The following is a 15959-nucleotide window of genomic DNA, read 5'->3' on the forward strand; positions in this document are numbered from 1 at the left end:
GTTGAAATTGATTTAAACTTTTCTATAATTATCCACAAAACAGTATGAAGCCTGTTACAAATTAATCTATTTTTTATTTAACTTATTTGAGAGAAAGAGAGGGAGAGAGAGAGAATGGGTGCACCAGGGCCACCAACCACTGAAAAGGAACTCCAGACACCTTGTGCATCTGGTTTACATGGGTACTGGGGAATTAAACCTGGATTCTTAGGGTTCACAGGCAAATGCCTTAACCACTAAGCAATCTCTCCAGCCCACAAAGTAATTATTGTAATTATTCTCACCATAACCCTTTTAAAAATAATTATATTCTAACATTTGTTAAAAATTAAAGTCTAGAGCTGGAGGGATGCCATAACTAGTTTTTAGTATACTTTTTCATTACTTGTACATATTAATTTTTTCATGAATCCTGATAAAAATCTATGCAGTTATTTCTTTAACATTCATATACATCTTTTATATCCAAAAGATCAATACACACACACACACACACACACAAAGGAATGTAAATTTCTGATCATATTCTTAAGTTGGAAACACTATTAAAGTAGATAAAAAATTAAGCCAGACGTGTTGGTACATGCTTTTAGTCCTAGCACTCAGGAGGCAGAAGTAGGATCACCAAGTTCAAGGCCAGCCTAGGACTACAGAATGCATTTGATCAGCCAGGGCTAGAATGAAACCCTACCTTTAAAAAAAAAAAAAAGAAAGGAATGATCAGCTGGAGGCACTCTAAGCGAACTCCAGATGCATGGGACACCTTGTGCATCTGGCTTCCATGGGTCCTGGGAAATCAAACCTGGGTCCTTTGGCTTCGCAGGCAAATATCTTAACCACTAAGCCATCTCTCCAGCCCTACTTATTTATTTTTGTTTGAGGTAGGGTCTCACACTAGCCCAGGCTGACTTGGCACTCAGGTAGCCTGGCCTTGAACTCACAATGATCCTCCAACCTCTGCCTCCCAAGTACTGGGATTAAAGGCATGCGCCACCATGCCTGGCTCATTTCCATTTAGTACCAAAACCAAAATACTTTTGTTTCCATCAAAAAAAAGTAAATGATATCATTCCAGTCAAAAACTTTGTTCTTAATTTAGAAGGCAAAGTGCCTTTAGAAAAGAGGTTTCCTGAAGTGTTTCGGAAACTGTAAGGAGTTACTACTGTCTCACCTGCACAGCACTATTGAGAAAGCAGTTGTTTTGTCCGGGTTCATTCAGCAAGCCTACAGTGGGGGCCAGCGAAAGCATGCTTCCAGCTTGATAAGCTTTTCCAAGATTACCACCAGGTTTCCGTAAGAATCTTACCCACGCCATTTTCAAAGAAATGTTTGCAGTGAAGCTCAGAGCTATGTTCTCATGTGATGTTCAGGATGGCACAATGGCTGAGGACTTGACTTGTCTTAAATTCACTGCAGTCTGTTATAAGAGTACATATTTCCAAGTCCATCTCTATCCCAATGTTAGAAATTTTTGAGGACTTTGGTAAGGAAAAATCAAGTTAAAAGTATTGAAATTCTGAGAGATAAAAAAGATAGGTATTTAATCACAGTCTTGCAGATTTTTATATGTGTTGAATTTTATAGCAGTGTTGTATATAGTCATGAAAAAGATTTTAAACTGCTGCAAATAATATCAATGACCAACTCTTTTTTCTTAATGTATGATTCATTTGTCTTGATGCATCAAAAGCTACACAAAGATGATACAAAAAGATGAAGAGTTGGCCTTTGGCATGATTTCTCTGATCACTTGTTTTCCTTACATTTTTCTAATAAGAAACAAGTTCTTTTCTTTCCCAGGTGAACTTCTCATCAAAGATGACATATCCATATTTCATACCAATGTGACCTCAAAGCAAATCTACAAAAAGAAAAAATAAATAAAAGTTGAAAATTCCAATCTTAATAAAATAACTGTTAAATATAAAGTTCACAGTAAAAAGAATTAAAACTAATCACACTCTACAACATGAAAATAAACATACGTATATACTTTATCACTAAATTTTTTTAAATGTCATTTTAACATTAATCATTGCCTACTCAAGAGTACAATTTTCAAAGGATGGTTTCATATGGAAACTATTTAATGAAAATACTAAAATTAAATTTCATGTGGTTTTCTACATGTTTAAACATTAAACAGCTTTGTTAAATAAGCACACAGTCTCTTGTGTTAAACTGGGCCATAAACAGAAGCATTTTTCAAGTGGTTTTGTATAAATTGATTATATGTCAATATATATGTAATATATTATATATATCATATATATAAAATATATAATATATATGAACAATAACTTACATAGGCAAAAAGTTCTTAGTGAATTAAAATAAACTATCTTTTCACAAATGTGTAATCCTGTTTAAATGGACTTTTAAGTTTCAAAATAAAACCAAGTATTTACTATTAAAGTTTGGCTTAATCAACTGAGTTCTCTTCTTGCATTCTTTCACCAAGCACTTAACTAAAACCAAAGAAACCACCTGAGAGAAGGAGGCCATGTCAGGTGGGCAGCACGGAGTATTTGGTGTGATGAAGACAGTGTTGCAGGGAAATGCCAACAACAGGGCAAGCAGATGAAAAGGATGATAGGAAAGAAGTCACATGGGGCCTTGCAAGCCTTTTTAAGGACTTAGGCTTAAAAGCATGGATGAAAAGCCACTGAGTTGCGTCTTCAGAGTACAAAATGATGAGGGACCAGTCAGTCTAATATCACGGATCAAGTGCTCACTGACACAGAGCACGTGGGACTGAAGAAAAGCAGCAGTGTCTGAAGAATGGAGGCAGGAGGAGGCTTTACTGACAGGCTCACCTTTCTGCTACCTGTCTCAGATCTACTCTATCATCCCAGAGACCAGGCTTCTTCACTCAACAATGGGGTAACAGTAGCAGCCCTGCTTTAGTGAAGGTTAAATGGTATGAGAATTATAAAACATAGCTAGCTGTTTTCTTCTTTCTAGTTTAATGTTACAGTTTGCAATCTCTTCAAGTGACCTATCTGATTCTAAAATATATCATAAGTTTTTAATAGAGTCATTTTTTTCCAATACCAAGGGAGCTCTTCATTGGCAGTAAATTCATATTCTGAAAGGAGGAGTTCCTTTAATATGATATTGTTTTCACCAAACACTTACTTGGCATCAAATCTGTTCTAGGAAGTATGCTAAGATACATGAAACAATTATTACTCTTTAGGAACTTAGTTTTGTCAGGAGTATACGTACATGCTTTACAAATAGTGTGTGTACCTTCCCCTCCTGCACAGGATGTCAAACTTGTAATGTGCTCTTGGTTCCTTCCTTCTAACCCAATCCTAAGGATTATGCAACAGCAAATTAGTCTAATGCAAAAGAGAAGTGACTGGTTTCTATAGTGAGGGAAAACAGCACCTTAGAGATGGAGAGTGCCTAATGCTACAGACTAGGAAGCATAGCTTTTCCATTCGGAGAATCCACACCATACAGCATAACAGAAAAAAGCAATGCTACCACAAAAGACATTTGGCAGGTAAAGGAAACAAACTTCTCATATACACTATAGCACCATGTGTCTTCGACATAGCAAGTATAGGTGACCTGCAAAGCCCCTTCCGTGCTTGTCCTCACTGCAAAGGAGTATTGTCCTGAAGGACTATGCCTCAAGAAGTTCCTTCTAGAATTAGTTCTCAAACTTCATCACTAAAATCCCCACACAGACACAGAGAACACTTAACTCCTACCAAACCAGATATCCAGAGACACAGAGGCTCCCAAGACCTCATTACTGAAGCAGACCTAAACAAATGCATCATGGCTAAGGGAATCGTGGAAGTGGGGGTGGAAAGATTGTTAGAGCCTATATTGAGACATTATGCACAGAGATATTGCCTCTTACCTATAACTGATGGCTAACCCCAAAATGCATAACACACATTACCCAATGAGGAGGGTCCCTGAAAAGGAGGAAGGACAAGGAGGAGGCTATTGATGGTATCAACATGGTTCTATAACACTGTGTACATAACTAATTAAAAAAAAAGTGGAGAGAAAGAATTAAAGAATATAAAAACCCGTTCATTGCCAGAAGTTTTATGCGTACAACTCATCACCAAGAACTAACAGGACTTAAATCCTATAACTTATTACTTTGGCATGTTCTTAAAATGAATTGTGATCTGAAGTTTACAGATTCAGTGTTGAACTCCAGGAGGAAATAAATTCAGAATTTCTTTTTATGAACCCAAATTTATACCACACTTCTTATACTTACAACTCATGAATAAAATTTATTTTTCAGATAAAAAAAATCCCCAGATCGCACCTCTACTCCCCCAAATCAGCACACACATGCAAATGCATGCACACACACACACCCTACAGCCTGGTCTGTACCCTGCCTCATCCTGGGGCAAAAAGGACTACCTTATGACTTGGTACTCCTGAAGAAACAGAAACATACATTTGGGATATATATGTATACATAAAAGAAGGAGTGAACTGAACAGTCCATGGAGCAGGAGAGATGGAAGCAAAGACAGTCTGATAAACACCTGCTGCTTGCAGATATACAGACATCTTTAAAAACTACTAATTTAAAAAACCTGCAGGTTGGGCTGGGCTAACTGCCGAACTGAATAAAAAGGAAGAAAATATTTGTGAGCAGTAAGTTCAAGTCAAGAACTTCTCCTACAAAGCACTGAAAAAGAAATGAATTGTAATGGGGAGGTAATATGATGGAGAATGGAATTTCAAAGGGGAAGTGTGGGGGTGGGGAGGGAAGGAATTACCATGGTTTTTTATAATCATGGAAAATGTTAATAAAAATTTAAAAATTAAAAAAAATCAAAGGAAAGGAAAAATAAAAAAAAAGAAATGAAGACACAAATAAAAGTTTTGTAAATATCTTATTTTTATTTATTTATTTTTTGTTTTTTTGAGGTAGGGTTCCACTCTAGCCCAGGATGACCTGGAATTCACTATGTATTCTCAGGGTGGCCTCAAAACTCATGGCACTACTCCTACCTTTACCTCCCAAGTGCTGCGATTAAAGACGTGTGACACCATGCCCGGCTATTTATTTATTTGAGAGAGAAAGAGGCAGATATGCATATATAGAGAGAATGGCCATGTCAGACCTCCAGCCTCTGCAAATGAACTCCAGATGCATGTGCCACCAAGTGCATCTGACTTATGTGGGTAATGGGGAATAAACCTGGGTCCTGGGGCTTCATGGGCAAGTGCCTTAACCACTAAGCCATCTCTCTAGCCCCAGAATATATGTTTTAAGAGCTAAGATCTTGGCATGAATCAAGTCTAAAATTCTACCTTAATAGGATTTCTAGAAAAAAACAAATTAAACAAATACTTCTAGAAAGGAGTAAGAATTTCAGAAGTAAAAATAAAGATGTGAGAACAAAAATAATTAACTTTAAAATCCAAATACAAGGTAAGAGAGATGGCTCAGTGAATAAGGAACTTCCCATGTAAATCTGAGTTCAGATCCTCAGAACACATGTAAAGCCAGACACAGTAGCAGGAGCATCTTTAATCCCTAAGTACCTACAGTTGAGATGGGAAGCAAAGAGAATCTCATGGAAGTTCATGGGCCAGTTATCTTGATGCATGCACTAGTGAACAATGAGAGAGCCACTGCCTTAAAAAAAAAAAGGTGGAAAGCAAGGACTAACACTAAATTGTTCTCTGACCTTCACATGCACCCCCCACACACACATAAAAATGCACACTTAAAAAAATCCAGTTGGGCATGGTGGTGCACGCCTTTAGTCCCAGCACTTGGGAGGCAGAGAGAGGAGGATCACTATGAGTTTGAGGCCACCCTGAGACTCCATAGTGAATTCCAGGTCAGCCTGGGCTAGAGTGAGAACCTACCTCAACCACCCCCCAAAAAAAAATCCAAATGCTGGAAAGAGGGTTTTGGGGGTTAGGTGAAATGCCCAAGCATGAGGACCTGAGGATGCCTGAGACCACCAGAGTTTCAATCTCCAGAACTCATGTAAGTCAGTGGGCATGAACACACACCCACATGCTTGTAATCCCAGTCCTGCAGGGGAGCAGAACAGGGGCCTAAGAATTTTTGGAGCCTCACAAGAGTGGGACACCAGATGTTCTATTTCAGCCACTGTAGGCAAGTGACCCCCTTCCTAACCCCCAAGGCAGGTGAGTGGAGGGCCACATCACACCACACACACATATTATACACACCATGTTATACAGACAGAGACAAAAGCAAAAAAGAAAATCCAAATATAAGGTGAGGAAAGACAAAGTAGGATGAATCGTTTCTTGGCCTTTTGGCTAAGATCAAATGATAAGTGGGATGAAAATTGTTAAAGGTGAAGGGGAAGAAAAAGAGAATAAAATTAAGCTTTTGCAAAAAAACTAATAGGAAAAATCTTCACAAGCCTAGTTTTACAAAAAAGAGAAATATAAACATCAGTGAAACTGATAAAGGAGAAATGATTACAAATACATAAGCAATGAAAACAGCTGTAAAAGAATTACCACTTAAATTTTATGGAAATAATTTAGAATCTACAAAAGCAGATAATTGTACAGGAAAACAAAAAGCACCAACATTAATCCAAGAGAAAGTGTTAAACTTAAAAAAAGAAAAAAAATGGAAAGGAGACAGTTCTCCCACTGACGATGGCATTATGAATTGAAATCAAAGACAAATGACACGTACATTTTCATGACACTAACACAACCTTCTCATCAAAACGTAACCAAAGATCAATGTGGCATGAATAAAGATGCAAAAAAATATGAACAAAACACAAAGAAACAGAATCAATCAGTATGTCAAGAGACTAAGTTAGTATTGCAGAGACTAATGGCAAGTAGCTTATTCCAAAAATGTAATGTATGATTCTATATTTATGCATGTAATAAATATTTGGGAAGTTATATAGAAAAGAGCTGAGATGTCACTTTTAATTAGCAGTCAAAAAGTGAAAATAACCAAATTCCATCAACTGATGGATAAATGGACACACAAAATGTGCTGTGTATGTTCATACAACAGAGTATTATTTAGCCATAAAAGGAATAAAGTACTAACAATGTTACATGGATGAACACGGAAAACATATTGATTAAAAATGCCAGTCACAAAAGGCCACATATTGACTCCATTGCACAAGATGCCTGGAACTGAGAAATCAACAGACACCAGTGGTACAGTCATGGGAGCTTGGTGAATAAGTGGGGCTGTAGCGTTGGGCTGGGAGGGGATACCTAAAGGTCCAAGATTTTTCAAGTACTTTTTTTGAGGTGATGAAATGTTTCTAAAATTGAGTGATTAATGCACATTTCTGTGAATAGACTAAAAGCTACTGGGATATATTTCAAATGAGTATTGCATGTTTATTTCAAAAAGGCTATTTTTTAAAAATACAAAAAAAAAACCCACACCAAACAGCAGAAGCCTGATGTTAGATTGTCCTGTTTGTGAGACTGGCTTTTGAGAACTTAAGCTTTTGAAGGGCTTTGCACACCCCAACTTGTAAGAGCAGGCTGTACTAAACTATAATGTGATTTATCCTGAGCACCTATTTTCCTTCTGAAGTGGAGAGTTTTGGTACATTTGCAGCAGACAATGACTGCAACAGAAGTGACGGACTCTGAGTTTCTAATGAGCTTCCTGGTAGATGTTTTGCATGTAACCCCAATTCACTGCTGAAGGAATAAGTGTGTCCTATGACTCCATAGGCAGAGGACTGCCGGATCCTCTCACTGTACTAAATTCTAACAATGAGTATAACTAAATGCTGAGTCCTGATCCTTCAAGAGTCGGACAGCCTGGAAGGTGGGAGCCATCTAAATAGAGCAGAGGCTATACCACTTTGATTCCATCAATCTGGCAAAAAAAAATTCAAGTAGCACTTGGTGGGATAAAATGGAAATGGTGCTTTCTTTGATTGTTGATTAGATTAAGAAGCATTTCCACACTATTACATCCTCTGGCAATATATCTACCTGGCAGCAAGTATTAAAAATTAACAATTTACATCACACTTCAACCCCTCAAAACCCAATATTGAGAGTCTTTGGTTCCAAATTAAAGAACTACAGTATTGGGCTCTATTGGATAAAGCAGTAGATCAGGAGGGAGACCCAGCACACAGCTGGAAATGCTTGCTTGATAAGCCTTTGCAGAGAGGTTCTGGGCACTCACAAAGCCTCGGCATCCATCTTCAACATGAGGTGAATGGATGTTCTTAGGTGGGAAGCTGGTCTTAGTTATGCTGACAGTGTCTAAGTGTCTGGTTCACTAGCACCTCCAAGTGTCTGTCTTGTGCACTAGCTTGCTGGTGACCACTTCTCCATGAGGGCATCTCAATACAATCAAGCTGACTTGTCCTCTTGCCTCTCTTTATATACCTGGAATGGTCTGTGCTGCAAAGTTACAGTGACTACCTCACAGTTGTGAGGTCTTGTGCCAAGTTGCTCTAAATCCATCATCAAGCCAAACTCTGTGGGATACATGCCCTGGGCCCCAGTGAAGGTTTGATCCGCACATCCTCCATCCCCTCCATGTTCTCCCTGGCTCTACTGGTGGCAGGAGCTTGTCCTTGGTGGCACCCTCCTTCTACTGGCCCTACCCTCTTTCTCTGTTTCTGTTATTCCATGTCTCCTCCATCTCACCATAAAACACTCAACCCTACCTTCCTACCCTTCCAGGGCTCCTTCCCTAAAGAAGAATGACTGTCTTGGACACATATCAGACAAGAAGCCACAAGGGTGCCGATCAGCACAAATAAATTTCTAGTGAGAGGAATACCTGGTCACACGGGTCATGAACACTTGAATGTTATCAGGTGAAAGACATAAAACACCCATGACCAAGATCGCCAGAGGCCCATCAGGGCAGGGCTAGAGTTTACAGCCACTTTCCAGAGACCTCAGGACCCAACCACAGTCAACACAGCAGTGTTTTCATGTAATGAGGGAAAAATGTAGAAATTTAATGTGATTCCATTGGCAAAAACAGTATGTGTTGGATCATATATGCTTTATAAGACCACCTGAGCAATTATACTTGTGTATGAAATGGGACTGGTTAGCCAAGCTGGAAAATAAAAGGAAAAAATTGCAAAAATCACTACAATACATGCTAATTACATTTACGTAGCATACAAATTTTATGTATGTAGTGTAAACTTGGATATATGCATGTATGCACACAAAATTGAATATACAAGGAAACACCAGGAAAGTAGAAACCTCAAAAAATTCAATGCAGCAATGTTAGGATTATATAAAATTGCTTAAAGGTGAGTATTAAGCTATAAAATACAAGTTTGTGGAAAAGTATAATAAACGAATAGTATTCAAAGACTATGTATGACTTCAGAATCTGCTTAGGACAAATGCAAAAACGACTGAATCCTAGGGTGCAAAGGAAACCTCAATCAAGCACCATGTAGGCCATGTTGAATTAGAAATAAAAACCTACTGCTTTAAATAGAAAGTTATTCCATACACAGAACTAAATGATACAGCAATACACATAAAAACTTAAAAGGTAGGAGCTGGAAAGATAGCTTAGTGGTTATGGTGCTTGTCTGCAAAGCCAAAGGACCTAGGTTTGATTCCCTAGGACCGATGTAAGCCAGATGCACAAGGTGGCACATGCATCTGGAGTTCATCTGCAGTGGCTAGAGACTCTGGTGTGCCCATTCTCTCTGCTTCTTTCTCTCTCTCAAATAAAACTTAAAGCAACTTAAAGGTAGATGCTAAACTACTACTAAAAGGAGAATGTAAAGTTCTGGTTATAACAGGAAATAACAGACTAACTACAGATCACTGCAACTCAAAGGAACAAAAAAGAAGAAATGTGATGAGGCTGTTAAACAATAACTGCACCAACAAAGAATGACTAATATCTAGAATACACAAAGAACTTTGAGAGATTAAGAACAAAATACAAATTGTACAAGAGAAAAACAAGCAAAGATTGACTATAAATCAATAAGTAGAGAAAATTAAATGGTTAGTAAATATACATTTCAACCTCAGAAAATTGCAATCAAATTGGCAAAACTTGCACCATTCACGTGCTATTTGAAGTAAATGACTATTTACAGTCAGGGGATATTCTGTGGTAGACTTAAGGTGGTAGTAAATGAGGAGGCTGGTATAGGAATGTGTTGACTCTATGGCCTGCATGAGGGCAGTAGCAGTACGAACAGGGAGTGAACATTTACACTTAAGGAGTGTAATCAGTAAAACCTAGGAAGTGGAAAAGCACGTTCCCAGGTGTCCACTTTTAGGATGAGTGCACCAGCCAGATAGTCTACAGATGAGAATGAGTTGGTTTGACAGAAAACGTTGAGCTCCTCTCAAGACAAAAGGAACCAGTTTCTTCACACTAAGCATCCAGGGGAAGAGTACCAGAAACCACTGAAATAGGCAGAGTACAGGTGTGGACACAATGGATTTGCAAATCATAAACACATGAAAATGTAACAAACCAAAAGAAGCTGTAAAGAAAGTGTGCAAGGGAGGAGAACAGTGGGAAGAAAAACAAAAACCAGAAGCAGCAGCTTTATTATGGTGGAGTCAAAAGGATAGTCCTATTTCCTTCACTTTTCTTTAGCATAGGGGCACCACAGCAGACACCTACCCACCCTAACCTCAGTTATGAACTAGTGCTAGTGTATCTGGCCAAGGACTGCGCTGGAGGTACAAGAGCTGAGCAGCAAAAAGGAAAGCAAGCAAAAAGGACTCAACCCTACAGAAGTACAGCTTGGCTCCTCACTCCCTTGTCTCCCTTCTCAGAAGCTCAGTCTTCTCTCACACACACCTAGTTTTCCCTTCTCTCTCTTTCTATTCTGATTATATGTCTAGTTTAGTAGTTAGGAAAGCAAAAGTAATTTGGAAGCCACTAGATTCAATTACTTTCTCTATCCATTTATTTTTTTAACCTGGGGTTTTAAAACTAGCCAGGTTTTCTGAAGCATGTTTTATTAGATAAAATTCATTCCTCCAATGTACAGGTCAATGGGTTATGTGGAGCAGTAATTCTATCAATTGTTTCCTTCACCCTAAGAAGTGCTCCTGAGCTTCTTCAAAGTCACCAGCTTCCTTAGTGTGGAGAGCAGACTTCACCAGGGGTCTCAAATACCAGACAAGGAGTGGGATTAGGTATTTGCGCTGCTGATTTTCTGTCTTGCATTGATCCTGTCTTCTCTTGCTATGCTTTCTTTTTGCAAGGGGAATATTTACTTTGCATCAGTATGTGTTGGAAGTATGTAACTTGTGTTTTGATTCTACACAGCTCACAATTAAGACACTGCCTTGAGTTTCAGGTGACACTTTTGAGCAAGGTTGGGACTGATGAAGACTATCAAAGTTAGACTAAGCATATTTTTTCACTGTGAGATAGTCATGAGACTATGAAGGCCAGGATCAGAAGAATGTAGTGGTTTGAATGACCCCCATAGCCTCAAGTGTTCATGCCTTGTTGGGGGAGATAGGTTGCTGGAGTGGACCTTGGAGTTGATTAGTCCAGGCTACTGAGTATTCAAAGCTAGTTTGCTTGGTCTTGTCTCTTCCTTTCCTTCCCTCCCTCCCTCCCTCCCTCCATACCCCTCCCCCACCTCTCTCTCTGCCATATGAAGCTGTGAGCTGGTTACCATGCTTTCTCTACCATGATGCAACTTCCCCTGGAAACTATAAGCCTAAAATAAACCCTTTCGTCCCATAAGCAGCTTGTAACCAGGTTATTTCATAGAATTGAAAAAGAAGAACTGATTGGAACTCCTACTATGAAGCCATAATTAAAATAATCAAAAAACAAGACAGAAAAAAACCAATACTTTCAATGAACATAACTGAAAAAAATCCTGAATAAAATTCTTACAAATTGAATTCAAAAACATCTTAAAAATATCATCCATCACTTTTCATTTCAGGGAGGCCGAGGAAGTTAAACATATGGTAATTAATAAACAGAATATATCATATAAATAGTCTTAAAGGTAGAAATGACGTGATCATTAACAAACACAGAAAAGGCCTTTGACAAAATACAGTATCTCTTCATGAAAAAAAATGTTGTAGTGACTAGAGATGGAGGGATCATGTCTCAAAATAATAATGGCTACATATGACAAACCTAAAGCCAGTATCATACTAAATGGAGAAAAACTTAAAGTATTTCCATTGAGACAAAAAGATAAGGGTGTCCACAGTATTTCCATGGTACTTGCAGTCTTATCACTACAGCAATAAGAGAAACAAAAGGTGTAAAACTGGAAATACTAAGGTCATACTAGCCTTACTTGCATATGGTAATATATTTAAGAAACCCTAACAACTCAACCAGAAAACTCCTAGAGCTGATAAACACTTTTAACAAAGTGGTATGATACAAAACTAATGCACAAAAATCAATAGTCTTCTTATGAACCAATGACAAACATTCTGAAAAAGAAATCGGAAACGGTCATATTCACAGTAGCCACATACACAAACACACACACACAAATGTATCTTGGAATATTCCCAACCAAGGAACTAAAAGACCTCTACAATGAAACTTTAAAACATTAAAGAAAGAATTGAGAAATACACCAATACATGGAAGGTCTCCCGTGCTCATGGATTGGAATTATTTGTATGGAAATAGCCATCCTACTAAAAGCAATATACAGAGTCAATGCAATTCCAATCAAAATTCCACCTCTATTCTTTATAGAAATAATCTTAAAATTAAGATGTAAGCACAAAAGGCCTCAAGTTAGCTGGGCATGCTTGCACACACCTTTAATGCCAGCCCTTGAGAGGATCAACATGAATTCAAAGCTATCATGAGACTACATAGGTCAGCTTGGGCTAGAGCAAGACCATACCTTGAAAAACCAAACAAACCAAAAAAGAAAAAAAAAAAAAAAGCCACAAAAAAAGGGACTTCAGATAGCCAAATATATCCCCAGCAAAAAGATACCACTGGATGTATCACCATACAAGACATAAAATTGTACAAGAATCACAGTAATAACAGCAGCATGATAGTAGCAAAAAACAGACATGTAGAACAATAGAAAAGAATACAGATTTCTGACTAAAAGATCAAATTCATACACTGCTTATATCTCACCCTGTATAAAAATATCAACTCCAAATGGGCTGGAGAGATGGCTTAGTGGTTAAGCGCGTGCCTGTGAAGCCTAAGGACCCTGGTTCGAGGCTCGATTCCCCAGGACCCACATAAGCCAGATGCACAAGGTGGCGCATGCATCTGGAGTTCATTTGCTGGAGGCCCTGGTGCACCAATTCTCTCCTTCCCTCTCTCCCTCCCTTTCTCTCTCTGTCTGTCACTCTCAAATAACTAAATAATAAACAAAAAATAAAGTTAAAAAAAGTCAACTCCAAATGGATCAAGGACCTCAACAGAGACCTGAAACTGTCAAACAACTAGAAGAAAAAGTGGGAAGTACATTTGAAGATACAGACACAGGAAAGGACTTTCTGAAAAGGACTTCAGAAGCCCAGGGAGTGAAACAATCAACATATGGGACCTCATGAAACTACAAAGCTATTGTACAGTAACAGATAACATCAACCAAGTCAATGAGAGACAAATCTTTACCTGCTTCATATATCTGACAAACAATATATACAATATACAAAGAACTCTATATACTAAGTGATTAAAAGATCAAACAGGGAGCTGGAGGGATGGCTTAGCAGTTAAGACATTTGCCTGCAAAGCCAAAGGACCTAGGTTCAATTCCCCAGGACCCATGTTAGCCAGATGCACAAAGAGGCTCATACGTCTGGAGTTCATTTGCAGTGGCTGGAGGCCCTGGTGTATCCATTCTCTCCCCCACCCCGCCCTCTTTCTTTGTCAAATAAAGAAATAAAACAATAAATACTTTAAAAAAATCAAACAGGGGGCTGGAGAAATGGCTTAGTGGTTAAGTGCTTGCCTGTGAAGCCTAAGGATCCCGGTTCAAGGCTCAATTCCCCAGGACCCATGTTAGCCAGATGCACAAGGGGGCGCACGCGTCTGGAGTTCGTTTGCAGTGGCTAGAGGCCCTGGCGCACCCATTCTCTCTCTCTCTCTGCCTCTTTCTCTCTCTGTCTGTCGCTCTCAAATAAATAAATAAAACAAAAAATTTTTTTTTTTTAAAAATCAAACAAGGGCTAGGAAGATGGCTCAGAGGTGAAGGATGCTTGTTTATAAAGCCTGCCTGCCCAAAACACCCATGTAAGCCAGACACAAAAAGTAGACAAAGTGTCTGGTGTGCATTTGAAGCAGCAAGAGACTCTGGTGTGCTCATGCAGAAAGACAAACACACACCCACTCACACACACAAAACTTTTTAAAAGAACCAAACCCAATCCAAAAAAGGGGGGCATAGAATTGAACAGAGAATATTCTCAAAAGAAGGAATACATAGAGTCAATATATTTTTTCAAAAATGTTCAACATCTTTAGCCATCAGGAAAATGCAAATTGAAACCACTCTCAGATTCTATCTCACACTGGTCAGAACAGCCATCATCAAACAATCAAATAACAAATGCTGACAAAGGTACGAGTAAAGAGAAACCCTTATTCACTGTTAGTAGAAGTGTAAAATGGCATAGTCACTATGGAAATTAGTATGGAGTTTTCTCAAAAACCTAAAAATAGGTCGACCATGATTGAGCTATACCACTCCTGAGCATGCACACTAAGGACTATATACTTTACAGATACATGCTTATCCATGATTATTGTTGCTCTATTCACAATAACTAGGAAATGGAATCAGCCCAGTTGTCCATCAAGTGATAAATGAGTAATAAAGATGTAGTACATATACACAATGGCATTTTATTCCACTGTGAAGAAAAATGAACTTATGAAATTCACTGGAAAATAGATGGATCCAGAACATAGTAAATGAGATAACTCCAGTGCTGAAAGACACCTATCACATGTTCTCTCTTATATGTGGATCCCAGATTTCAATTTTTAGATCTTTATAAAAGATGGAGTAAGAGCCAATAATAGAGGCCAGGAAGCTAGAATAAGGCCAGGAGAAAGGAGGGAGAGACTGGGGAAGAGACAGTAGACAGGTAAGTATAGGAAAAGAATACAAGGGGTAAAAAGGTCCAAGTTGGGTCTGGGGAAAAGGAAGAATGAGTGGAGGGGGTTGGAGAATGCATATACCAACCTAAAAATGTTACGAAACAATCACATAGAACCCTACTTCATTAACTAATACATACTTTTTTAAATAAGAAAAGCTACAGTTTAGGCAGAAGTACCCTGCCAAGGTAGAATGTATACCCAAAAGCCATAAATTGTTTAAGATAAATCTTAAGTGTCAGGAGTTGTTGGTCAGGGATGCCCATGAGCACACCCTAAAAAACAGAGGCTACTATCGATGCTCTTGGCTGTCCACAAGAATTAGATGGAAAGACCTTTTGCTGAAGACATTACATGTGTCAGTCATAGGACAATGGGAAATCAAAATGAAAATGAGCTAAAAGCCTCCTCCCTGCTTGCCGAAACTGTGCTGGAAAGTGCTGTGCAGGCTGCTGGAGGGGCAAAGTTATCAACAGTCTTAACCAGCAGAGGATACTATAACCTACAAGATGGGTCATCCAGATAAAATGCACCCACTGGTACAACAGTGGCAGGTCAGTTACAGGGGTATCCAACAATTCCCAGTGGAATTGAAGCCTGCTCCATAGAGGGGGGAATACATGCTTGATACTGATAACCAAGTCAAAGGCCTATGACTTAAGGTCACAGGCCATGAAAGGGAAACTAGCACTGTTCTTTGCCTAAATGGATATAGTGTGCCTATCAAATTATCTTATAATGGTTATGTTTATACCCACAGACTAGGACTTATCTCACTTTGGGTTATATTTTTTGCAGATGATGGTGAATCCTGAGGCAACCCAAACCTCATGAAGATGAAAAGAGACAGCCCAGTTCCCAGCACCAG

General features: G+C 38.7%; 1 protein-coding gene across 2 annotated transcripts in view; it reads right to left on the minus strand.

Moving 5' to 3' along the window:
• Usp53 (ubiquitin specific peptidase 53) overlaps positions 1-15959 on the minus strand; it is a 64878-nt gene that overhangs the window by 40707 nt on the left and 8212 nt on the right. For both annotated transcript variants that reach the window (XM_045143103.1, XM_045143104.1), the window contains exon 2: positions 1172-1861. In XM_045143103.1, the coding sequence (XP_044999038.1) occupies positions 1172-1315 (144 nt within the window). In that variant the 5' untranslated portion in view covers positions 1316-1861. The remainder of the gene's footprint in view (positions 1-1171; positions 1862-15959) is intronic.

Source organism: Jaculus jaculus, chromosome 2 (assembly GCF_020740685.1).
Source record: "Jaculus jaculus isolate mJacJac1 chromosome 2, mJacJac1.mat.Y.cur, whole genome shotgun sequence".
In the NCBI taxonomy this organism is placed as follows: Eukaryota; Metazoa; Chordata; class Mammalia; order Rodentia; family Dipodidae; genus Jaculus; species Jaculus jaculus.